General features: G+C 42.0%; 1 protein-coding gene across 1 annotated transcript in view; it reads left to right on the top strand.

Moving 5' to 3' along the window:
- The window catches only part of rpf2 (ribosome production factor 2 homolog), a 34,870-nt gene extending 10,716 nt beyond the window's left edge, over positions 1–24,154 (top strand). Inside the window, exons 4-10 of the mRNA XM_048531969.2 lie at positions 3,600–3,639; positions 7,936–8,017; positions 9,438–9,514; positions 10,983–11,082; positions 11,745–11,847; positions 14,299–14,443; positions 22,509–24,154. Coding sequence (XP_048387926.1) covers positions 3,600–3,639; positions 7,936–8,017; positions 9,438–9,514; positions 10,983–11,082; positions 11,745–11,847; positions 14,299–14,443; positions 22,509–22,691 — 730 coding nt within the window. The 3' untranslated portion in view covers positions 22,692–24,154. The remainder of the gene's footprint in view (positions 1–3,599; positions 3,640–7,935; positions 8,018–9,437; positions 9,515–10,982; positions 11,083–11,744; positions 11,848–14,298; positions 14,444–22,508) is intronic.
- Positions 24,155–27,169: the final 3,015 nt, after the last annotated feature.

The following is a 27,169-nucleotide window of genomic DNA, read 5'->3' as shown; positions in this document are numbered from 1 at the left end:
CAGCATGGGCAAGAGATCCTGTTTAGGAAATATCAGTAATTAGGAACAACATTGAAGTCCAGGGCCTCAAGGATTATAACTTTGGATTATTACCTGGGCCATGTGCAAATTGGTCTTAAGATAAGAAAGTTAGGGACTAAATACATGGTAAAAAGAGTGGTGCAGGAAAGAGGCGTTCAGTTTTGTGAAGCACTAGCATCAGCATTAGGACAGGAAGCAACTGTACTGTTGGGACATGCTCCTTCTGAACCAATCTGGAGCCAGTGTGCTAGCGGAATGGTAAAATAGTGTGGACACAGGACTTAAAACTACTAAATAGGGGCAGGGCTTGAGGAAGGCCAAAATATTGTTTAAAAGCCAAGTAATATGTCAGTGTGTAAAGAAACAGTCAGGAATTCTACTTTTGGTATGGTGAATAAAGGTAGAATCATAGGAAGTGTGTTGATTAAACCAGAAGAAAGAAATAACGAACAGATGAATTGAGTGTCAGTGCTGAAAAGATAAATTAATATGAATGGCCCAAATAAGAGTTCAATCAAAATTAAATGAGCTGCAAGCACAAATTTAAATTAGAGATTACGGTATAGTAGCCATTACTGAGCCATGGCTGCAGTAAGGTTGTGCATGGGGACTAACAGGTTATAAAGTTTACAAGATGGATAGGGAATATGACCGAGATGGTGAAATAGCTTTATTGATTAGAAACAAACCTACTTCTGTGATACTGGAGAGTATTCAGTGGGGGTCATGTAGGTAGAACTGAGGAACAGTAAAAGATCTAAAACTGTAATAAGTGTTGTGCATAGACCCCGGTAGCAGCTTTGAAGTACTACATGATATAAGTACAGAAAATAGGCAAGCATGTAGTGAAGCCAGTATGGTAGTATTGGAGAATTTTAACATCAACATAGGCAGAGAAGCACCAGTCAGATTTAGATTTAGTAATGAGCCTGTTTTAATTAGTAGCCTAAATAGTGTGAACGTTTGTCACATAGTGACCGCAACATGATCAAGTTCAATAATAGTATTTGAAGGGATAAAGCTATTTAATTCAGTTTTAAATTCAGTTAAGGTTTACGTTAATGAGATGAGACAAAGATCACTCGTGGAAAAACTGCTGAAGAACAGTGGAGGATGTTTAAAGAAACATGTAACACAATGCAAAACCAGTTTATTCACCAGAGAGGGCAAAGGTCCACATCACAGGAAAAGAGCAGCCATGGACAAGTGAAGACCCAAAGGACAGACTAAATCTAAAAGGCCTTACAGAAATTTTAAAAAAAACATAGCTCGGGTCCTGCTGAGCAAGAAAGAGAAAAAAACAAGCAAAGGGCCACAAAGCATCTTATAAGAGCTACTGAAGAAAACTTGCAAGGGAAAAATCTGTCAGAAGAAAATGAGTTACAGAAAGTGAAAGCAGGCGGTCAGGAGCAATGTTGACCCATAGAAACAAAACTACTTCCGTGATACTGGAAAGTATACAGTGGGGGTCATGTAGGTAGAACTGAGGAACAGTAAATGATCTAAAGCTGTAGTAGGTGTTGTGTGTAGACCCCTGGCAGCAGCTTGGTCTGAAAGTGGGAATATTATCAATGACTGTGGGGAAAGGGCAGACAGTTTGAATAATTATTTTGTCTCAGTGTTTACAGTAGAAAAAAGGATATTTTGATATAAGTGAATGGTGGGGACTGGATAAAATTAACTAAGTAAACATTGGCAATGAGAAAGCTAATGGAACTAAAGAGTCAAAAGTCTCCAGGACATGTCAATTTCCTTCCGAGAGCGTTAAAGGAACTGGGAGAACACGTTAATGCCCAAACTATAATTTTTCAGTTCCTGAGATACAGCAGTCATCTATCTGCATTGGAAAATTCACATGTCCTTCCACTTCTTAAGAAGGGCAAAAGAAGAATACCGGGGAATTACAGAGCAGTTAGCCTAAAATGTGGGGTGGGGCAATTATTGGAGTTTATAATAAAGGCTGTGGTACCTGAACACGTTAAAAATTCTCAGTTAATCGGGGATTCACGGCAGGTAGGTCATGTCTGACAAACCTCATCGAATTTATTTTTGAAGAGTTAATAGACAGGGAATGTCTAAGCATGATGTTTACAAGGACTTGCAGAGGCATTTGATAAATTCCTATGTAAGGGAATGTTAACTCAGGTAGAAGCCCACAGAATTGAGAGCTAATTACTGACATGGCTAGTAATAGAAAGTAAGGGCAATGTGAAGGTACTCAAATTGCCAGGGTGTGGCCAGTGGAGTCTCACAGGGCCTCAACTGTTCACGTTATTTATTACTAACTTGGATAATGGCAGTGAAGTCATTAATTTGCTGATGCACATTATGGGTGTTGTAGTCGGTGAAGGTGATAGCCGCCGTGCTTAGGTGATGGTATTATGACTGGGCTGTTATTTCGGAGACCCAGATAATGTTCTGGGAATGCTAGTTCGAATCCCATCATGGCAGATGGTAGAATTTGATGATAAATCTGGAATTAAGAATCCAATGATGACCGTGAATCCATGGTTGATTGCCAGAAAAAAACCCATCTGGTTCATTAATGTCCTTAGGAGCCTGCCATCAATACCTGGTCTGGCCTATATGAGACTCCAGACCCACAGTAATGTCTCTGGACAATTAGGGATGGGCAGTAAATGCTGCCTAGCCAGAGACGTCCTCACCCCATGAAGGAGTTTAAAAAAAGGAAAAAGAAAGTACAAGGGGATATTCGTAGATAAAGTGAATAGGCGATACTGTGGCAGATGAATGTCAGTGTAATTTTTTTTAACCAAAAAGGATCAATCAGGGCACTTTGTAGATGTGTGAAGTTAAAAGCAGTGGATTGCCAAAGTAAGTTCAGGGCTTAGGTGTCTAGAAACGGGTCCAGAAAATAATCAAGAAGGCCGACCGAATGCTGGCCTTTATATCTAGAGGACTGCAGTATAAAATCACATGCGGTTATGCTGCCATTATACAAAGCCCTGGTTAGAGTCATACTAAGCAGATCTGGGTACCACATCTTAGGAAGAGTAAATTGACCTTGCGGGAAGTGCAATATAGGCTTACAAGAATGGTCCTGGGCTTCAGGGATTAAGTTACAAGGAGAGATTATCCAAATTGGGCCTGTTTTCTCTAGAATCCAGAAGGTCGACGGGTAATCAAATTGAGATCTTAAAGATGTTAACAGAAAAAGACGGGTTAGAGAAAGATGAACTGACAGCACTGATGAGGGATTGTAGAAATGGGGACATAGTCTGTGGATTACACCCACACCATTCAGGAGAGATCTTAGGAAGCACTTTTGCATACAGAGTGGTAGATGTTAAATTTTCTTCCATAAATGGCAGTAGATGATGGATTGGGTATTGGTTTTAAATCTGAGGTGGCTATGTTTTTGTTGAGCCAAGGGTATTAAGGGATTATGGGCTAAAGGCAGGTATATGACGTGATGTGACAGGTCACAGATCAGCCGTGATCTCGTTGAATGGTGGAGCAGGCTCACCCCAGGGCTTAATGGTGTACTCCTCCATTGAATAATTTTTAAAGAAATTTGTAAAGCCTCTCTTTCTAAATCCGATTTATTTTTTAACTAGAAAAAATATTACTCGACCCTTTGAAGATCAGACATCGGTGGTGAGTAATCAGATTGTTTTGCTTAACATTTAAATACTGTAGCCTCCAACTTCATTTACCTTGATCTTTATTTCTGTTTCTGTGGAAACAATAATTGAGTTTCGTTGAGTGCTTTTGAGATGCTATACCTTTATGTTGTGGCAGGATCTTATTGTGCATGAAAGAAAATGGGTACAAAACATCTGTTTTCTTTCTAAAGTAAATATAACTTCAGTACACTCACACGGAGGCTAACGAGTGATCAAGATTATATAGGTGCCAATATTCTCAATTTCGGTCATAGGGAAGAAATTCTAGCTTTGACAAGATTTGTTTGGCCTGACTTAGTTTCACAGAGGGGCGAGGGTTGGTAATGAAATTAGGAGAACAAATTCTTGAGGGGCTTTCCTTTTCATTCTGTCCCATCACCTGAGGAGTGATGACTGTCATGTGAAACCATCACCAATGTCCGTCTCTCCCCCTCTGTCTCTAATGAAAGAGCAGCACTATGGTCTGATGGGGCTATGGCGACTTCATGTTACTACCAATGACTGTCTAACATACTTTACAAGCATAGCAAACTGGGTTTTTGATCTTCTAATGTGTTGAATAGGCAGTCAGATAGAACATAGAACATTACAGCACAGTACAGGCCCTTCAGCCCTCGATGTTGTGCCGAACTGTCATACCGATCTCAAGCCCACCTAACCTACACTATTCCATCTACGTCCATATGCTTATCCAATGACGACTTCAATGTACCTAAAGTTGGCAAATCTACTACCATTGCAGGCAAAGCGTTCCATTCCCTTACTGCTCTGAGTAAAGAAACTACCTCTGACATCTGTCCTATATCTTTCACCCCTCAATTTAAAGCTATGCCCCCTCATGCTCGCCGTCACCATCCTAGGAAAAAGGCTCTCCCTATCCACCCTATCTAACCCTCTGATTATTTTATATGTTTCAATTAAGTCACCTCTCAACCTTCTTCTCTCTAATGAAAACAGCCTCAAGTCCCTCAGCCTTTCCTCGTAAGACCTTCCCTCCATACCAGGCAACATCCTAGTAAATCTCCTCTGCACCCTTTCCAAAGCTTCCACATCCTTCTTATAATGCGGTGACCAGAACTGTACACAATACTCCAAGTGCGGCTGCACCAGAGTTTTGTACAGCTTCACCGTAACCTCTTGGTTCCGGAACTCGATCCCTCTATTAATAAAAGCTAAAACACTGTATACCTTCTTAACAGCCCTATCAACCTGGGTGGCAACTTTCAAGGATCTGTGTACATGGACACCGAGATCTCTCTGCTCATCTACACTACTAAGAATCTTACCATTAGCCCAGTACTTTGCCTTCTGGTTACTCCTACCAATGTGCATCACCTCACACTTGTCTGCATTAAACTCCATTTGCCACCTCTCAGCCCAGCTCTGCAGCTTATCTATGTCTCTCTATAACCTACAGCATCCTTCGTCACTATTCACAACTCCACCGACCTTAGTGTCATCTGCAAATTTACTAACCCTTCCTTCTACGCCCTCATCCAGGTCATTTATAAAAATGACAAACAGCAGTGGACCCAACACTGACCCTTGCGGTACACCACTAGTAACTGGTCTCCAGGATGAACGTTTCCGATCAACTACCACCCTCTGTCTTCTTTCAGCAAGCCAATTTCTGATCCAAACTGCTTTATCTCCCACAATTCCATTCCTCCACATTTTGTACAATAGCCTATTGTGGGGAACCTTATCAAAGGCCTCGCTGAAATCCATATACACCACATCAACTGGTTTACTCTCATCTACCTGTTTGGTTACCTTCTCAAAGAACTCAATAAGGTTTGTGAGGCACGACCTTCCCTTCACAAAACCGTGCTGAATATCCCTAATCAATTTATTCTTCTCTAGTTGATTATAAATCCTATCCCTTATAACCTTTTCCAACGCTTTACCAACAACTGAGGTAAGGCTCACTGGTCTGTAATTACCAGAGTTGTCTCTACTCCCCTTCTTGAACAGGGGAACCACATTTGCTATCCTCAGTCATCTGGCACTATTCCTGTAGACAATAACGAGTTAAAGATCAATGCCAAAGGCTCGGCAATCTCCTCCCTGGCTTCCCAGAGGATCCGAGGATAAACCCCATCAGTCCCAGGGGACTTATCTATCTTCATCCTCTGAAGGATTTCTAATACCTCTTCCTTGTGAACCTCAATCCCACCTAGTCTAGTAGCCTGTATCTCAGTATTCTCCTCGACAACATTGTCATTTTCTAGAGTGAACACTGTTGAAAAATATTCATTTAGCGATTTCCCCTATCTCATCTGACTCCACACACAACTTACCACTACTATCCTTGATTGGCCCTAATCTTACTTTCGTCCTTCTTTTAGTCCTTAAATACCCATGGAAAGCCTTAGGGTTTACCCTGATCCTAGCCACCAACAACTTCTCGTGTCTCCTCCTGGCTCTTCTGAGCTCTCTCTATAGGTCTTTCCTGGCTACCTCGTAGCCCTCAAGTGCCCTAACTGAGCCTTCACATCTCATCCTAACATAAGCCGCCTTCTTCCTCTTGACCAGAGATTAGCCCTCCTTCGTAAACCATGGCTCCTGCACTCTACAGCTTCCTCCCTGCCTGACAGGTACATACTTATCTAGGACACACAGGAGCTTTTCCTTGAATAAGCTCCACGTTTCTAATGTGCCCATCCCCCACAGTTTCCTTCCCCATCCTATACTCCCTAAATCTTGCCTAATCTCATCGTAATTGCCTTTCCCCCAGCTATAACTCTTGCCCAGTGGTATACACCTATCCCTTTCCATCACTAAAGTAAACACAACAGAATTGTGATCGCAATCACCAAAGTGCTCACCTACTTCCAAATCTAACACCTGGCCAGGCTCATTACCCAGTACCAAATCTAATGTGGCTTCGTCCCTTGTTGCCCTATCTACTTACTGTGTCAGGAAGCCCTCCTGCACACACTGGACAAAAACTGACCCATCTATAGTACTCGAACTATAGTGTTCCCAGTCAATATTTGGAAAGTTGAAGTCCCCCATGACAACTACCCTGTCTCTCTCACTCCTATCGAGAATCATCTTTGCTATCCTTTCCTCTACATCTCTGGAACCACTCGGAGGCCTATAGAAAGCTCCCAACAGGGTGACCTCTCCTTTCCTGTTTCTAACCTCAGCCCATACTACCTCAGTTGACGAGTCCCCAAACATCCTTTCTGCAACTGTAATACTGTCCTTGACCAACAATGCCACACCTCTGCCCTTTTATCATCATCTCTGTTCTTACTGAAACATCTAAATCCCGGAACCTGCAACAACCATTCCTGTCCCTGCTCTATCCATGTCTCCGAAATGGCCACAACATCGAAGTCCCAGGTACTAACCCATGCTGCAAGTTCACCCACCTTATTCCGGACGCTCCTGGCATTGAAGTAGACACACTCAAACCAACTTCTTGCTTGCCAGTGCCATCTTGCTTCCCTGAAACTTTATTTCGGACCACCCTACTCTCAACCTTTTCTATAGTCGAACTACAATTTTGGTTCCCATCCCCCTGCTGAATTACTTTAAACCCACCCGAATAGCCTTAGCAAATCCCATCCCCCACCCCCCCGGATATCGGTACCCCTCTGGTTCAGGTGAAGACCATCTTGCTTGTAGAGGTCCCACCTACTCCAGAAAGAGTCCCAATTATCCAAGAATCCAAAACCCTCCCTCCTGCACCATCCCTGTAGTCACGTGTTCAACTCCTCCCTCTCCCTATTCCTCACCTCACTAGCACGTGGCATGGACAACAAACCGAGAACAGTGGTAGAGCTAAATTAAAACATCATTGTGGGGTGGAGCTGAGTGCTATCATCAAACAAGCTGGCCATAGCTGAAGATAGTACTGATTCGGTTTGAGTGATTATCGTCCTGTTTGCCAGCAACTCATTTGTTTGTATGACTAATGCTGCTTAGATCATCTGTTCTACATAATTCATTATCACAACAGAAATTACATTTACTGATGGACCTGGCATAGCAATCTGTATTAGCAAAGTGACTGCCAGAAAAAAAATTCAGGGATGCTGGTGTCTTAAACAGAGCACAATTAGTCTACTGTTAACTTCCACCTCTCCTTCCTCCACAATGGTGCAGTACATGAAACAAAGATAAGATCTCCACTACCTGTAAGCAATGCTTGAAAAATATTGAAGAACTTCAAAGGGACTACAGTAATATATGATTTCAGTTTTTGAGGTGATATTTGTGATCATCTGCTATAACCAAATTCCTTCTGCGTTAACAGGAATTTTTTTCAAAGAAGTCTGACTGTTCTTTATTTGTGTTTGGTTCTCACAATAAGAAACGACCGCACAACTTGATAATAGGTAAGATTACAAGGATATGTTGCCATTCTGGAAAACAGATTTCCAAAACATTTTTTTTAATTCATTTGTGGGATGTAGACATCACTGGCTGGCCAACATTTATTGTCCATCCCTAGTTGCTCTTCAGGAGGTGGTTCTCAGCTGCCTTCTTAAACGGCTGCAGTCCACCTGCTGTGGGTTGACCCACAATGCCTTCAGGGAGGGAATTCCAGGATTTTGACCCAGCAACAGTGAAGGAATGACAATATTTTGCCAAGTCAGGATGGAGAATGTCTCAAGGGGGTACTTGACGCTGGTGTTCCCATATATCTGCTGCCCATGTCTTTCTAGATGGAAGAGGTCATGGCTTTGGAAGGTGCTGTCTGAGGATCTTTGGTGAATTTCTGCAGTGCATCTTGTAGGTAGTACATACTGCTGCTACTGACCGTTGGTGGTGGAAGGAGTGGATGCTTGTACGTGTAGTACTAAACAAGTGGGCTGCTTTGTCCTGGATGGTGTCTAAAATCTTGTGTTGTTGGGGCTGCACTCATCCAGGCAAGTGGAGAGTATTCCATCACACTCCTAAGTTGTGCCAAACATCTGTAATATCAAGGTAGTATGTTTAAAAAGATAATTATTGAAATACATCTGCAAGACTTATCTTTGTGGTTGATCATTACCTCTGCCAGGATTTGCCAACTCTATTGCAGATTCTTCAAGGCAGGCCACTTTGATGGCTAAACATCAAAATTATCATTCAGAACCAAGACAGTCTTGACACTCAGCATTTTAAAATTAGTGACTCATTTCACATTAATGTATTTTAAGAGAAAGCATTGTTGAGACACGATTACTGTTTTGGTGTAAGCTTTTACTAACTGTTGGCTAAATTGAGGGAGTGTACAACAAATCGCCCATTTTATCTTACTGGCTAGGTGTTCATAGCTGGATTGCACTCTGTTTATTATTTTGTTTACAGGAGGTTGCAATGGCCTGTTATTATCGTTGGACTGTTAATCCAGAGGCCCAGGTAATGATCAGGGTACCAAGGTTTGAATCCCACCATGGCTGATGGTGGAATTTTAATTCAACAAAAATCTGGAATTAAAAGTCTGATGACCATGAAACTGCTATTGATTGTCAAAAACCCATATGGTTCACTCATGTCCTTTTAGGGAAGTAAACTGCTGTCCTTACCTGGTCTGGCCTACACGTGATTCCAGACCCACAGCAACATGACTGACTCTTAACTGCCTCTGGGTAATTAGAGACAGACAATAAATGCTTAACCAGCAATGCCCTCTTCCTACTGAATGAAATTTTTAAAAATTTCAGGAGAATGTTATTGTATGTTGGTGAATAGTTTGTTCGATAAAATGGGTAGGAGAGTCTAAGTGCAATGAAGTATTCCCACAAGTAATTCACTGTTCTCCTTCTGCAGGCCGTATGTTTGATTACCATGTTCTGGATATGGTCGAGCTCGGAATTGAAAAATTTAACAGTTTGAGAGATTTTAAGGTAAAGCTTTCTCAGCAATGAGAATTTAAATTATGAAGCGCTAACCTGCTTATTCACGCTCAGTCTGGGTTCCAGGAACCCTTAGTCCTGACATCATCACAGGCCTGGTTCAAACATGGCAGCTCCAAGAAGTCTGTGCAGAACTTCGTTACAGGGTGTCCTAGGCCCAACAAGTGGTCAGACATTGAAGCAGTTCATGTCCGAATGCAGCAAGACAATGGCAGTATTGGCCTTTAGAAACAAATAAAACATGGGCCACGTGAGTGCCAGGCAATGGCCATCCCCAACCAGAGAGATTCTAACTATTGCCCCTTGACACTGTGACCTTGCAAACAGCTGAATCCCTGGGTATCAACATCCTGGGGGGTTACCATTGACTAGGAGCTGGACTGGACTAACCATGTAAATTCTATGGTTACGAGTAGGTCAGCGGCCGGGAAACCTACAGCGAATAACTTACCACCTGTCTGTCATCCAACAGGCACAAACCAGGAGTGTGATGAATACTCCCCGCTTACCTTGGTGAGTGTAGCTCCATAAACACTCATGAAGCTTGGCACCATCCAGGGATCAGAGTGCAGAAGCGATTTTTCCAGGAATGGGAGACTTGAGATATGAGGATAGTTTGAAGTTGGGACTGTTCTCCTTGGAGAGAAGGAGACTGAGAAGAAATTTAATGGATGTTTTTAAAACAATGAGTGGACTTGATAGAGGAGATGGGTATAAGCTATTTCTGCTCATAAAAGGAATAGGATATAGATTCGAAATGATATGCAGAAGAAGCAAAGATGATGGGGTTATAAAAATAACTTCATATAACAAGTATGGAATACACTGAATGGGAATACGATTGAGGCGAGAGGGTATTGGATGATTATTTGGATAGACATAGTGTGTAAGGGTATGGGGAGAAGGCAGGACATTGACACTGGGGAATCTTCGTTTGAAGAACTAGTGCAAGTACAGTGGACCAAGTATCATTCTCTGGCAATGAATGATTCTGTGTCAGAGCAATCTACTTGATTTGTACTTCACTCCTCCCATCATAGATGCTCAGTAGCTGCAGCATGTACCATCTACAATTGCAAGTTGTACTGCAGAAATTTACCAAGGTCTTTTGGACAGAACCTTCCACAAACACTGCCACTATCATCTACTAGGACATGGACAGCAGATCATTGGAACATCACCGTCCTCTCCAAGACACTCTTAATGCTGGCTTTGAAAGATATTGCTGTTACTTTAATGCTCCTAGGTCAAAATCCTGCAACTCCCTCCCAAAAAGTATTGTCAGTGTAACAACACCAAATGGGATGCGGCAGTTCAGAATGGTACTTCCCCAACACTTGCTCCACGGCAGCTAAGGATTAATGAGTAGTGCTGGCCTAGCGAACAAAGCCCAAATCCCACAAATTAAGAAAAAACACAAATATGTTTAACTAATCTTTGAATTTCTCTTTTTTTCCAGAACAGCAAGTCTGCAGAGGGATCCAAACCTCTGTTGATTTTTGCAGGAGACACCTTTGAAATTGATAATGATCTTAAAAGGATAAAAAATCTCTTTATTGGTAAGTTTGCCTCCATAACGCTAACTGTGCCTCAAGTAATTAACTGGCTCTGTGTTTCAAGATGTCACAAGGATGTGAGAAACACCAAATAAATGGATGTTCCTGTGTGGATCTTGTGTGTTCTACTTACTAGGCAATGTGCACATTTTAAAGGATCATTTTTCAGGACTGGTAGGATAGTAGATCAGCATCCTCTGCCATTGAGTGTTTGGGTGTGGATTCAAATATTAGATTCTGCCTCATGATGTGTCAACTTGTAGTGGGGAACTGATTATTCACATCCCTGCAGGGAATTAAAGTCTGAAGGTTTAGTTTGTATGTTTTATTTGGCAGTTTGCTGCCTGTATAAGAAATAATGTGAGAATGAGTAATCTGTGTTCGTACCGGTGGCTGCAGAATGATGTGTGAACTTGGAGAGAAATGTTGAGGCAGGGTACTTGTAAAGGAAGAAAGACATGAGTGTATCCTAAACATGCTGATGCTGTACTGATGTTGCTAGCTAAAACTCGACATTGTATGTTTCAAGTGGCAAAAGCAGTTAAATAACATTATTTATTTAAGCTTTCTATTTTATGTATACAGATATTCTTCGTTAGTCTGATGCAGTTTAACATTTCACTTGGATACTACTTGATACATCTAACTTTCAATACACTTCATAGATTTCTTTCGAGGACCCACAGTACCGAAAATTCGTTTAGCTGGCCTGGAAATTGTTCTACATTTCACAGCTTTTGCTGGAAAGATCTTCATGCGAAGCTATAAGTGAGTTTCCAGCATTATGATTCCTATTTATGTTTTTAAAAAGGTATTTAACAAGTTTGATTCTTGAAGGCTAGGCCTGCTTAGTGTACATAATCTTTAGACTTGGCTACATGTGTTTGCATCTCAATTTTAAATGCATGTTCCCTTATTCTAGAATTATATCTCCCCAGTTCATGATTCTTCCACTATTATAAAAATTTTCTCAACATGTTTGACTTGAGGTGTTTAAAATGATCAAGAGGTATGGATGGAGTAGACAGCTAGAGACTTTTTTCCTAGGGTGGAGATAGCTAATGCGAGGGGGCATAGTTTTAAAGTGAGTGGAGGTAGATAAAGGGGAGACGTCAGAGGTAGGTTTTTTAACTCGGAGAGTGGTAGGGGCATGGAATGCATTGCCAGAGAGGGTAGTGGAGGCGGCCTCATTAGGGGCATTTAAGCAGCTATTAGATACGCATATGGATGATAGTACAAGGTAGGGGAGGAGGTTAGATAGACCTTAGGATTACGGGTAAAAGTTCGGCACGGCATCATGGGCCGAAGGGCCTGTACTGTCCTATGTTCTATCTATCCTGTTAACCCTCAATTTTTAATGTTTCAATAAGGCCGCTACTCATTCTTCTAACTTGTAATAACAGTCTAACCAGTTTGGCTGATCTTGATGAGTTAAACTCTTAATCCCAGGAATCGCCACCTGCGTCACTTAAACAGTCTCTGATGCTGTGTATCTTTCTTTAAATATGGGGCTTGCAGCTGTGTTCCAGGTGTGCCCAGTTATAACAAGACATTCCCGTTTACAAATTCCACTTCCTAGCAATAAACATGAAAATTCCATTTGCTGCCTGAATTACTTACTGCACCTGTACTAGCTTTTAGTTCATGCACGAGAGCACACAGATCCCTTTGCACTGCACTTTTTTGGAATCTGTCCGTTTAAATATTAGTTTGACTTGCACAACAGTACATAATCTCTCTTTCCTACAGGCTTTGGCCTATTCACTTCTGTCTATATTTCCTTGCAAATTCCTAATATCATCTTCACAACATTCCCTCCCACCAATTTTTGTGTTGGCAAATTTGGATGTATTACACTCTGCCCCTTCCTTCAAGTCATTAAAACCGACAGTAAATAATTGAGGATGTGTGATTCTGCAACGCTCCACTGGTTAAATCTTTGCAACCTTTAAAATACACATTAAATGCTGTCTCTGAGATGACTAATCCTCAGATCATTCTAATACATTACTTCCAATGCCATAAGCTCCTAACTTCTGCAAGAACCTTTCATGTGGCACTTCTCGAATGCTTTCTGAGAATCCAAATACACTACATCTACTGGTTCCACTTTATCTACTGTTTATTGTACCCTCCAGTAAACTCATGCAAACTTGTCAAACATGATTTACATTTCACAAAGCAGTATTGACTCTTTGATTTCAGTTTTTCTAAATATCCTGCTGTTTCTTCCTTAAAATAGACTTGCATTTTTCCAGTGGTAGATGTTAGGCTAACTGGCCTGTCGTTTCCTACTTTCTCTCTCCCTCCCTTTTTGAACAGGAACGTAACATTAACAGTTTTACAAACTGCTGGAATCCTCACAGACTCCAGTGAGCTCTGGAGTATTTTGACCAATGTCTTCAATATCTGCTGCTACTTCCTTGAAAATCCTTGGGTGTAGGCCATGGTTTTGTTAAATAATTTTGTCCCTTGTAATAGAGACTGATTCAATATCTTTCCTACCATTAGTGTTTCACTTATCTGTTTGTATGAAATGTTTCCAGTGTCATGCCTCTTGATGCAAAATGTTGGTATAAATTATCTGCTATTCCCTGTTGTCTCTAACCAGTGAGACCGGAGTTTCACTTTTGATTCAGATTTTGAAACAAGATTGATTAATTCTCTGCAGCAAAACAGTCCGTACATCCATTTTGCAGTTTATATTGCAAACAAAATATGCAACGTGAAACAGCGATGAAGACTTTTCCACAGACGAGTGCTACGGAAAGTCTCTTTGCCAGGAATCAATGGTCTTTGAATTTGCTCAAGGCTGAACTAGATAGATTTTTTGATAGCTAGAAGCTTCAAGAACAGTGAGTGTAGGCAGGAAACTTGATTTGAGACCGTAACCAGATCAGCCATGGTCATCTTGGGTAGCAGAGCAGGCTCAATGGACCATGCTCTTAAGTCCTATGTTCTTCTTGATTAAAGTTAACCTCTGAGAGGCTTTGTGCAAAATACAGGTGGTAAGGTATATTTCTCTTGCCTATAATGGCAAAAAATTGATTTGAATGTAACATCGGATTTCCTGTTCTGTGTTTGCTGAATGCATTTGACTGGTGATTAGAGGAATGTACAAGTGTATGTCAATATCTGTCTTAAAATTATATTTGCTTAGTACTTCTTAATTTTGCAAGAATGTGGACCTCAACTAATGAAGGTCTGCCTTACTTGCAGGGTACTGCTGAAGAAATCTGGCTGCAGAATACCCAGGATAGAACTGGAAGAAATGGGACCTTCCTTTAATTTTATACTAAGGAGAACACACTTTGCATCTGATGACCTCTACAAAAAGTCCCGTAAACAACCAAAAGCTTTTAAGGTAAAATGAATAAACAAACACTTGAGTTAAGGTAACAAAGTGTGAAGCTGGATGAACACAGCAGGCCCAGCAGCATCTCAGGAGTACAAAAGCTGACGTTTCGGGCCTAGACCCTTCATCAGATGGTGAAGGGCCCAGGCCCGAAACGTCTGCATTTGTGCTCCTGAGATGCTGCTTGGCCTGCTGTGTTCATCCAGCTTTGCACTTTGTTATCTTGGATTCTCCAGCATCTGCAATTCTCATTATCACTTGAGTTAACGATTTAGGATAGTATTGATTGGTTTTACAACTTTAAGAAACTTTGTGATGTTGTAAAATTGAACTTTCAGTGGTGAAATTGGGCATGACAATTTTTGTCCGTTGCATTTCTCAAGGATTTATGTGTTGTTCTGCTTTGTGAGCATATTGTGCTGTTATCAGTAAAGGTTCTACGATTAATCCTAGAATCTCAGTAATATCACATTGCCCTGCTGCAAGGCTTTTAATATAGATGTTCAGAAGAGCCATTCACAGCTATGAAATGATAACTGAGATAACTAGCAAATGCTGGGTAAAGTGTTTAAAAAATGATTTTTCTCTGTAGGCACTGTAGTCTCTGTATGGTACTGGACTAGGAATCCAGGGCTTTATGGTCATTGGCACAATAGGAATTTGAATTTGGTTAGTCTGTCTTTTGTGGACTGACCTTTGTCATGTAAATTGATTATGGGAAGTGTTTGAGTGCCATCAATAGCACAAAAGGTTTACTAATGTACTCGTGGGTGCAGGCCCAGTCTGGCCTACAAGTGACTCCATTCCCACACCACATGAATGACTCTTGCCCTCAAGGATGACCAGTAAGTGCAGCTGCTTTTGATGGAAAGGGGATTAACTTGTAAATTGAGGGCTAATGACATAGTATATTGCCAGTGGACTTGTAATCCAGAAAGTCTAGGTCAAAAATCTGGAGTCACAGGTTCAGATCCCACCACAGCATCTAGTGGAATTGAAAGCTTCTCTCAATAATGGTTACCATGATGCTGTTGCCGATTCTCACTGAAACCTATCTGATGTCCTTCAGGGAAGGAAATCTGCTATCCTTACGTGGTCTGATCTACATATGACTGTAGACCCCAGCAATTTGATTAGCTCTTAATTGTCCTCTCAAATGGCCTTCCAAGCCACTCAGTTCAAGGGCCATATACCCAGGTAATCAATGCAAAACCAAGACCCATGTAAAACTTGCATGGAAGATGGGAGGGTATGGATGGGAAATCACTGAGATTGAGACAGTGAGAAAATTGCAAAGTAGGTTGAGGGAATCTTGTTAATTCTTATGTACTTGGCAATCATCAGTAGCTGGTGGATTGTACATTATCGTGGTGTTCAACACAGCAAGATGCAGCATTTTTACTGAGTTGATTTGCTTGGAGATCGCTGGAGAGGTTGACTTCAAAGTGGTAGTTAGAAGGAAATTAGTACATGCAAGTTATTACCTTTCTTAACTAGTTTTTCAAGTTAAAGTTGCACCCTTTGTAAAAATGGACCAAGTTAGTGAAGAAATACTTGCATTTATATGAAATCTTTCATGCCCATTGGATACTCAATGCACTCTTCAATAACTGTAGTATTTTGAACAACAGTCGTAGAGACATACAGCGCAGAAACAGACCCTTGGTCCAACTCACCCATGCCAACCAGTTATCCTGAATTAATCTAGTCCCATTTCACCCATATTCCTCTAAACCTTTCCCATTCATGTATCTGTCTAGATGCCTTTTAAATGTTGCAATTGTACCCACCTCTGCCACTTCCTGTGGCAGCTTATTCTATATATGCATCACTCTCTACGTGAAAAGTTGCGTCACGTCCCTGTTAAATCTTTCCCCTCACCTTAAACCTATGCCCTCTAGTTTTGGACTCCCCCACCCTTGGAAAAAGACCGTGGCTATTCACCCTATCCATGTTCCTCATGATTTTATAAATCTCTATAAGGTCTGACAGGCTCTGACTCTCCAGAGAAAATAACCATAAGACCATAAGACATAGGAGTGGAAGTAAGGCCATTTGGCCCATCAAATCCACTCCTCCATTTAAATCATGGCTGATGGGCATTTCAACTCCACTTCCCTGTACTCTTCCCGTAGCCCTTGATGCCTTCTGAGATCAAGAATTTGTCGATCTCTGCCTTGCAGGCATCCAACGTCCCGGCCTCCACTGCACTCCGTGGCAATGAATTCCACAAGCCCACCGCTCTCTGGCTGAAGAAATGTCGACTCATTTCAGTTTTAAATTTACCCCCTCTAATTTTAAGGCTGTGCCCACGGGTCCTAGTCTCCCCGCCTAACGGAAACAACTTCCTAGCGTCCACCCCTTCTAAGCTATACATTATCTTTTAAGTTTCTATTAGATCTCCCCTCAACCTTCTAATCTCTAATGAGTACAATCCCAGGATCCTTAGCCGTTCATCATACATTAAACCTACCATTTCTGGGATCATCCATGTGAATCTCCGCTGGACACGCTCCAGGGCTAGTATGTCCTTCCTGAGGTGTGGGGCCCAAAATTGGACATGGTATTCTAAATGAGGCCTAACTAGAGCTTTATAAAGTCTCAGAAGCAGATCTCTGCTTTTATATTCCAACCCTCTTGAGATAAATGACAACATTACATTCGCTTTCTTAATAACGGACTCTACCTGCTAGTTAACCTTTAGAGAATCCTGGATCAAAACTCCCAGATCCCTTTGTACTTCTGATTTGCAAATTTTCTCACCATTTAGAAAATAGTCCATGCCTGTATTCTTTTTTCCAAAGTGCAAAACCTCACATTTACTCACATTGAATTTCATCAGCCATTTCCTGGACCACTCTCCTAAACTGTCTAAATCTTTCTACACCTTACCCATCTCCTCAGTACTACCTGCCTGTCCACCCACCTTTGTATCATCGGCAAACTTCGCTAGAATACCCCCAGTCCCTTCATCCAGATCATTAATATGAGGTGAACTGCTGTGGCCCCAACACTGAACCCTGCGGGACACCATTCGTCACTGGTTGCCATTCCGAAAAAGAACCTTTTATCCCAACTCTCTGCCTTCTATCAGACAGCCAATCCTCAATCCAAGCCAGTAGCTCACCTCGAACACCATGGGCCCTCACCTTGCTCAGCAGGCTCCCATGAGGCACCGTATCAAAGGCCTTTTGGAGGTCTAGATAGATAACATCGACTGGGTTTCCCTGGTCTAACATACTTATTACCTCTTCAAAGAATTCTAACAGGTTTGTCAGGCACGACCTCCCCTTACTAGATCCATGCTGACTTGTTCTGATCTGACCCTGCACTTCCAGGAATTTAGAAATCTCATCCTTGACAATGGATTCTAGTATTTTACCAACTACCGAGGTTAGGCTAATCGGCCTATAATTTTCCATCTTTTGCCTTGATCCTTTCTTAAACAAGGGGGTTACAACAGCAATTTTCCAATCATCTGGACCAGTGACTTTTGAAAGATCACGGCCAAAGCCTCCGCTATTTCCTCAGCCACCTCCCTCAACTCTAGGATGTAGCCCATTGGGGCCAGGAGATTTATCAATTTTGAGACCTTTTAGCTTTTCTAGCACTATCTCTTTTGTAATGCCTACCATACCCAACTCTGCCCCTGGCTCTCCCTAATTGTTGGCATACTACTCATGTCTTCCACTGTGAAGACTGACACAAAGTACTTGTTAAGTTCTTCAGCTATTTCCTTATCTCCCATCACTAGCCTTCCAGCATCAATTTGGAGCGGCCCAATATCTACTTCTGCCTCTCGTTTGTTTCTTATGTATTGAAAGAAGCTTTTGCCATCATTTCTAATATTACTAGCTAGCCTACCTTAATATTTGATCCTCTCCTTTCTTATTGCTCTCTTTGTTATCCTCTATTTGTTTTTGTAGCCTTCCCAATCTTCTGATTTCCCAGTTCTCTTGGCCACTTTATAGGCTGTCTCTTTTTATTTGATATATTTCCTGACTTCCTTTGTCAGCCATGTCTGTCTAATCCCATCCTGGATAATCTTTCTTTTCTTTGGGATGAACTCTGTACTGTGTCCTCAATTACACCCAGAAACTCCTGCCATTGTTGCTCCACTGTCTTCCCCGCTAGGCTCTGCTGCCAGTCGATTTTCGTCAATTCCTCTCTCATGCCCCTGTAATTACCTTTATTTAACTGTAATACCATTATATACAATTTTGCCTTCTCTCTTTCAAACTGCAGACTGAACTCTACCATATTATGATCGCTGCCTCCTACGTGTTCCCTTACTTTAAGGTCTTTTATAAAGTCTGGCTAATTACATAGCACTAAGTCCAGAATAGCCTGCTCCCTTGTGGGCTCCATCACAAGCTGTTCCAAAAAGCCATCCTGCAAACATTCCGTGAATTCCTTCTCTTTGGATCCACCAGCAACATTATTTACCCAGCCCACCTGCATATTGAAGTCCCCCATGATCACCGTGACCTTGCCTTTCTGACAAGCCCTACCTATTTCCCGGTGCATCTTGCGCCCCTGGTCCTGATCACTGTTAGGAGGTCTGTACATAACTCCCATTATAGTTTTTTTACCTTTGTGGTTCCTCAATTCCACCCACACAGATACCACATCTTCTGACCCTATGTCATTCAGTGCCATAGATTTAATTTCATTCTTAACGAGCAAGGCAACCCCACCCCCTCTGCCCACCTCCCTGTCTTTTCGATATGTTGTGAATCCTTGGATGTTTAACTGCCAGTCCTGAACTCCCTGCACCCATGTCTCTATGATGCCTACCACATCATAATCATTCAAGAGGATTTGTGCTGTTAATTCATCTACTTTGTTGTGAATACTACGAGCATTTAGGTAAAGTGCCTTAATGCTAACTTTCTTATCATTATTAGAGAGGTTGGTAATCCCAAGATGTCTTAAACTATCCTTCCTTTTTGCTGTATTCCTAGTCTGCCTCAAGCTTAAATCCACCTGTACACATGCTATCCTGTTGCTTATCTTTCCATTTAACTCCACACTCCCTGTCTCTTTCACTTCCCCCCCCCCCCCCACTCAGAAGTTTAAAGTCCTGCTGACCACCCTATTTATCCTTTTCGCTAGAACACTGGTTCCCGATCGGTTCAGGTGGAGACCGTCCCAACGGTACAGATCCCCCCTCAGTTCCAAACTGATGCCAATGCCCCATGAAATGGAATCCTGCTTTCCCACACCAATCCCTTAGCCACGTGTTTACTTCCCTAACTTTCTTATCCCTATGCCAATTGGCACATGGCTCGGGCAGTAATCCAGAGATTATGACCCTTGAGGACCTGTACTTCAATTTCCTTCCTAGTGCTTGATACTCCCTGAACAGGTCCTCTACCGTAGCTTTGCCTATGTTGCTAGTCCCAACGTGGACCATAACTAGATCCTCCCCCTCCCACTCCAATAACCTTTCAACCCGGTTGGAGATGTCCTGCACCCTGGCACCGGGCAGGCAACACACCATGCGGGACTCCCGATCCAGCTTGCATAGGATACTATCTGTTCCCCTAATAATAGAATCCTCTATAACAACTACCTGTCTTTTTGCTCCCCCCTCTTGAATAGCCTTCTGCACCATGGTGCCGTGGTCAGCTGGCTCATCTTGCCCACAGTCCTTTTCCTCATTCGTACAGGGAGCAAGAATCTCATACCTGTTCGTCAAGGTCAAGGGCTGAGGCTCCTGCACTCCTGAACTCGGAATCCCCCTACCTGCCTCACTTACAGTCACACCTTGTCCCTGAACACTTTCTGAATTTGAGTTCATTAATCTACCGGGTGTGACTGCCTCCTGAAACAAAGTGTCCAGGTAACTCCCCCTCCTGGATGTGCCGCAGAGTTTGAAGCTCAGATTCCAGATCATCAATTCTGATCCGGAGTTCTTCCAGCAACCAACACTTGCTGCAGATGTGGTCGCTGCCGTTCACAATGGGATCAGCCAGCTCCCACGTCATACAGCTACAGCACATCACCTGTCCAGCCATTACTACTTATTTAGTTAACTTTTACAATTTGTGTATTAAATGCTTTCTAGTACTTCTCTGCTACACTCTTTTTCAATTAAGCAATTAAACTTTTAATCAATTACACAATACACAAGGATATAAATTGGAACGCCTTACGTTAACAACACACGAGAGTCCTTCTCGGTTAGAACTCCCGCTCTTTCTGCTGCTGGAACAGGATTGGAGGGCTCCGCCGGTCAAGGTAGGTATTTGCTAATCTTTAAAGCAGAGACTCACCCATCTGTAGGCTTCTGATTGACGCTCCCGCTCTTCCTGCTGTGAGTCTGTGGACCTTTAATTAGGTTAGAGGAGGAGGGAGGGAAGGAAGCCCTACTGTGTAGGACCTGGGGCTTCAAGGTAAGTGTTTAAATAACGGTCACTTACCTTCCCAATTGCCTGTCTGCTCTGACTTCACTTCCGCCCAGTTCCCGCCGCTCTCTGCTGAACAAAAGACCCCAGCCTTTTCAGCCTCTCCCTGTAGCACAAGCTCTCCAACCCCGGCAATATCCTTGTAATTCTTTTTGTGAACCCTTTCAAGTTTCACAACATCTTTCCTACAGAAGAGAGACCACAATTGACCATTGCCTTCCAAAAGTTTGCCCTTGAACTCAGACTTGAGTCATAGTGTCTTCCCTCCCTGTCTTTTGTAAGATTTTCACAAGCAGAGGTGAAATGTCAACTTCTATCATTGTGACTGAAGAAATCATTGTAATGCTAGAAAGGAAACTTTCTTGTTGCAAGCTCAAACAGAATGTGATGCAACGATCAGAGAATTGGTTTCGTGATGTTGATTATTGGATAAATAATGGCCAGATCTCCCAGGGTAACTTCTAAGTTCTTCCCCAAAATAGTGCCTTTGGATCTTTTACATCATGGGCTGTGAACTTTGTTTAATGGCTCATCTGAAAATTAGCAACTCAAGCAGTTCAGGATTCTATCATTATTGCACAAGTGCTAGTTTTGATTTTTCTGCTTAAGTCCTGGAGTTGGTCTTGAACCCATCAAATGTCTTGACTCAAATGCTACCAAAAAAAACCATGGCTGATGCAGCGCAATTTTTTTTGAAGTGTATTCCGTGTGACCAGAGTCATCAAATCCCTACAGCATGGAAGCAGGCTATTCAGCCCTTCAAGTCCACACTGACCCTCCAAAGAGTATCCTGCCCAGAACCACTCCCTGTCCTAGTAACCCTGCATTTCCCATGGCTAATCCACCTGACCTGCACATCTTTGGACAGTGGAGAGAAACCAGAGCACGCAGAGGAAACCCATCCAGATATGGGGAGAATGTGCAAACTCCACACAGTCACCTGAGGCTGGAAATGAACCAGGTTCTCTGGCACTGTGAGCCAGCAGTGTTGACCACTGAGCCAATATGCTGTCCCTCAGTGGGAAGCCCTTTGAATTTAGAGTCCAATCATTAACCACTTGATCATCACAGCTTAACATAAACAGGGTCAGCCACAAGATGGTATAAAATTTGATAAAATATAGAGCACTGAACCCAACAAAGATTTCTCTACTGACACCTGGAATGGTCACACTTACTTTGTCAGAACCTACTTGTATGAGGACAAAATGAGGATTTGGTATTGGGTGTTATTATTTATGAAGAATAGTCACTTGTAATGATGCTTTGAGAATAACAGCAAGTAAAAATGTATCCCTCAGGAAAGATCGAGAAGCTTCTTTTATTCATTCGTGGGATGTGGGTGTTCCTGGCTAGGCTGACATTTATTGCCCATTTCAAACTCCCCTGGTGAGGACAGTGGTGAGCTGCTGCCTTGAATGGCTGCAGCTGTATCTGAATCTGTCATCCCACAGCCTTCAACACTAAAGAGCATAGTCTTTTGGATTAAAACTCTATACTGTGTCTTAACTGTTGTGTTTTTTTTCTTTCGCCACCTGTGTAATTTTGCAAAAAATGGGTGAATGTGGTTTGAATTTTTGTTTAATTCCAACCTAAGTTAAATTTAATATTCTAATGGAAAGAAACTATTTTATATAATTCAGTTTTTAATCCCCTCCTTTCAGGCGAAGAAGAAGAAGAATATTTCCCAAGATGTATTTGGGACAACATACGGTCGTATCCATATGGAGAAACAGGACCTCAGCAAACTGCAGACAAGAAAAATGAAAGGGCTGAAGAAGAGGAAAGCAGAGAAGGGTGTCATAGCTGATGAGTCAGAGCACAGCCCAAAGAAGACCAAAGTATAGTTAAATAGGGTAGGATTTTCCACCTCTGTATTAAAGCGATTGAAACCAACTGAATCTCCAGCACCAGCAAGCACAGACGAGATAAATGGTCAAATGTGATTCTCCAGACTTTCGATGTTAGTCAGGATGTTGATGTACCTGACCTTTATTTGTGCACAATAGACTGATGTTTACAGTTTTCCTGTTTGGAGTGTTAATTATCAAATTTCTACTGGGCAACCTTTCCCATGTTATTTTGAGAAATCTGCCTTTGCAGAATTCTTTGGTCCAAGGAGGTGAGGTTAGCAATTAACTTTACATTATTGGATGAAATATGGCTTAAAGCTACATTCATGCTTTCTTTGTTGGAATGCTAAATAGTAAATTACTATTAAATGCTGATAAGTATGCATTTTGGCAGAATAGAAATCAGCCCAATTTGGAACATGTGTAAAGATCTTGATAGCATAACCACTGTTATAACTGATTTTGAAGCAATAAAAAAAAATCTGGTTTTGGGAAGACAAAGTATCAGGTATTCACAAAGCTCACTTAAAATTTCATTGTTTTCAGTAGCAGCTAATAGGTAGGTGTCCTCGCTCAGTTTTGGGACTTCAGTTTGAATTTTTCATCAATGTTACTAACCAAACTTTTGGTGCTATATGTCATTGCAGATTTTTAGCAACTTAGAGTATTTTTCTTTCTGTTCAAAGAAAGTCTGTCTGACCTCCATTAGGCACAGCCTTCAGAACTCTGAAACTAAATTAAAATTTACATATTATTAATGCTGGGAGGTTAAATGTAACAATAACAATTACTAAAGCCATGCAGGAATATTTTGATAAATATCAGTTTGTATTTTGTATATCGTTAAAAATCATGTTGTACTGTAGAACTTGCCTTGCAGTTGTGTGTCCCTTTTCATCCTGATTGAGCTATGTTCTGTGGCAACTTCAGCTCTGATGAAGAGACATCTTTAGCGGTTTGCAGCGGTTCAAGAAGGCAGCTCACCACCACCTTCTCAAGGGTAATGAGGGATGGGCAAGAAATGCTGGCCAGCGACACCCACATCCTACAAATGAATAGAAAACAAAGCTAGACTTGAAATGTTAACTTGTGCTATCTGATCCACAGTGACCTCCACAGTTTGTTTTCAGTATCTTCTGTGAGAGATTTTACACATCTCCCAATTTACCTGAAACCCCACACAACATCATCTACAGATGAAAATGCATTGGGTAACCATGCCATGTGTGAGGAAAAAGTCCAGCCTTTGGGCATTAGCTTATCTTTTGGTTATGTAGCATTACATATTGCCGATTTTGCATCTGATTTGTAGTAGCCATTGGTTGTAAATTAATGGTTCCTTTCTTCATCCCTGTGAATTTGAGATATTGCTGAAATTTGACATTAATAGGTAACAATTCATTTTTATATTTTTTAATTCATTTTGAATTTTGTTAAGGCACACTCCCTGTATTTTCATATACATATTGTCAGTCCAGATTGAGAAATAAACATTTTGAATATTGTGTTTGTAGGGCAGTTTCTTAAAACTGGTATTGTGATGGTGATATTCTATGGCAAATGAAGATTTAAAAGCTTTTCTGCAGGATCTTTCACACAAACCACCCCCCTATCAACCTTTCTCTTGCCAGCAGCATTTTAAAAAATCTTAAAACAGGAACCACAACTGTGCGTCTTGATGCTTGTTGGAAAATTCAGGTGATGAAGCATTCTGTCAAGTGACTTTGATAGTTTGCTCAAGGAATTTGAAGTTTTAATTGACAGCGCCCACACACTCACTCACTCACACTCACTCACTCACACGCACAAATAGAGGGGCATAAATCATCCTAGGCAAAAAAGAGCCCAGTTAACCACTAATGCCCTTTTGAAAACTCCGACAAAGAAATTGTAAGGAAATTATAATGGATTATTAGTGTAGTTTTCTATACATCTTAAAACAGTTTCTGTGGTGAATTTAAATACTGATATGTAAAGTAGAATAACCATAACTATTATTGATGCAGCACTCCCCTTTTGAGTGCATATGGCATTGAACATGCTGAGGCAGAATAGCGGCTCAGTGGATAACACAGCTGCCTCACTGCACCAGAGATCCAGTTTCAATTCTAGATTTTTATGACTGTCAGCAGGGACACTGCTCTGGTTTCCTGTCACAGTGGAAAGATGTATCGGCTGGGTGTGTTGACCATGCTAAATAATTCATATTGTCCAGGGATGTGCAGAACAGGCAGATTAGCCGTGGTAAATATGGGGATAGGGTAAGGGGATGGTTCTGGGTGGGATGCCTTTCGGAGGGTCAGTGCAGACTCAATGGGCTGAATAGTCCAATATGGCAGCAGAGGAAAGACCTGCAGCCAGAGCTTCTCTCCTCACCAGTTCCTTTTTCTTTTTTTCTTTCTTTCTCCCCCTCTTGGCAGCAGTTTTTTTCTCCACCACCCCCTACTTTTAAGTTAAACTATCCTGCCTGGAGGGAATAGAGAACAGCGTCTGAGACCAGGCCGGTGTGGGGAGGTGGACCCGAGACCGCGCTGGAAACCAGGGAGTGGGGTTGGATACCAGACTGGTGCAGGGAGACAGGGCCGGAGACCGGGTCGGTGTGGGAAGCAAGTTGCAGCCCGAGCCCAGAGAGGGAGCAGAGCGAGCGCAGGCCAAGGTGGGAGCTGAGTTGTGACCAGAGTCTGAAGCAGGAGCAGACCAAGCCCTAGCCAACCTGGGAGGCAAGCCCTGAAAGTGAGTCAGGGCTGGAGCGGGAGTGGAATGAGCGCGGGCAGAGTCCAGGGCCGGAGCACAGAGCGGGAACAGAACGAGCCCAGGCCGGCCAGAGGTGACAAGTCTGCAATAGAGGCCAGTGCTTGTGGAGGCAGCGAGTCTGCCTGCTCCGAAACCCAGCGGGCACAGTTGGTGAGAAAGGATCATAACTTGAGCACTTTAAAGATACATTTTATTATCATCCTGAACTTTTTAAACTTTGTATTCCCATGCTAGTCTTTATTTTTTATTCCACTATTTCAATTTGGTAACAACACTTAAAATATCCACCTAGGTACCCTACACCTAAGATGATGCTGAGGGCTGACATTATAAACTTTTCATTGCACTCATTCAATTCCAGAACATGCCACTCTAAGAAACTATCTTCAGAGCACTCTTTAAACTTCCAATCTATGCTCCTCATGCAAAACTAATCTTTCCAGTTTCTATGTAGATTAAGCCCCTCATCACAAATGCCATATTCTTTTCTTTTTTCTACATGGTCCTGTGTTGTCATTGATTGGGGGGGTGCCTGTAGACCATTCCCATTCGTGACCTTTGTCCTCTATCCACCCAATCTGATTCTATACTGTGATCACCTGAACCACATTCTGACTGTTGTACCAGTGCCATCTTCAAATGAACGTGTCACCCATTCACTTCCTTTTCTTGTTGAATGTCATTCTCACCTCAATATTTAGGACCCGATCCTTGTTATCCTGCAGCCAAGTCTCTGAGAAGTTGATCCGATCAGATTTGTTAATTTCAATGTGCACTTTCAATTGTTTACTTTATGAATGTTATCCTCATTCAGATACCGAATCTTTAGTTTTGGCTCTCTTTATCTTTGTAACATCTTGACTTGTATTCTCAGGTTCATTTTCTCTGTCCCTTCCTACCATATTCTGACTGTCATTTCCCAGATTACAGCTTGTTACACCTGCCCAAGCTTGATCTCTCACCCCCACTGTTTAGCTTAAAGTTCTCTCTAGTTGAGAAACGGCTTGTCAGAAGACTGGCCCTGGTGCAGACTTACGCGGATTTAAGACCTTGTTTTCTCCAATACTGTTGCCATTGCCCCATGAACCAGAACCCACCTCCCCCACTACATATTTTGCACCATGTATTTATTTTTTTTTCATGTTGGTACCTAATTCCTCACACTGACCAAGCAGAACCTCTTTCCTGCTCCTATCTTGTCATTGTTACCTAAATGGAATGTGACAAATCTCTCCCAAGCCACTACAAATTCCTATCCAGCCGAGATGTCCCAAAATTCAACAATCAACGCCACCTGATTTTTAAATAATCTAAAAAGATGGGGAAAGCAAGGAAGGGGACAAGATCACAATGTTAGTGGGGGAAATAATGCAACTGAATTCCATCTGTCTGAAATCTTTAAGGCTCCTGGTGGACATCACATTCTCCTGTTCCAAGGGAGAAAGTCTACTGCAGCTCATAGACTCATGCCTCAGGCCTGGGACTGCTTAGTTTCTGAGATCAGGTACTTATCAGACTAGAATGGCTTTTGGCAAAGGTAATGTGATGTGTTAACAACCTAGATTTTTGTGCTGATGTATTAGAACAGTGCATGAAGCCGCAACATCTAAATGCAGATAGCAACAGCACTAGTAACTGCACCATAGCTTTACTCAATGTTGCTAAGTATAAATGTTTTTAATGTCAGTCTGTTTACAGATGTTATGATAAACCTTGAA

This window comes from Stegostoma tigrinum, chromosome 4 (genome assembly GCF_030684315.1).
Source record: "Stegostoma tigrinum isolate sSteTig4 chromosome 4, sSteTig4.hap1, whole genome shotgun sequence".
NCBI classification, from domain to species: Eukaryota; Metazoa; Chordata; class Chondrichthyes; order Orectolobiformes; family Stegostomatidae; genus Stegostoma; species Stegostoma tigrinum.
The sequence above is the reverse complement of the archived record's forward strand: the minus strand, read 5'-3'. Positions and strand labels throughout refer to the sequence as shown.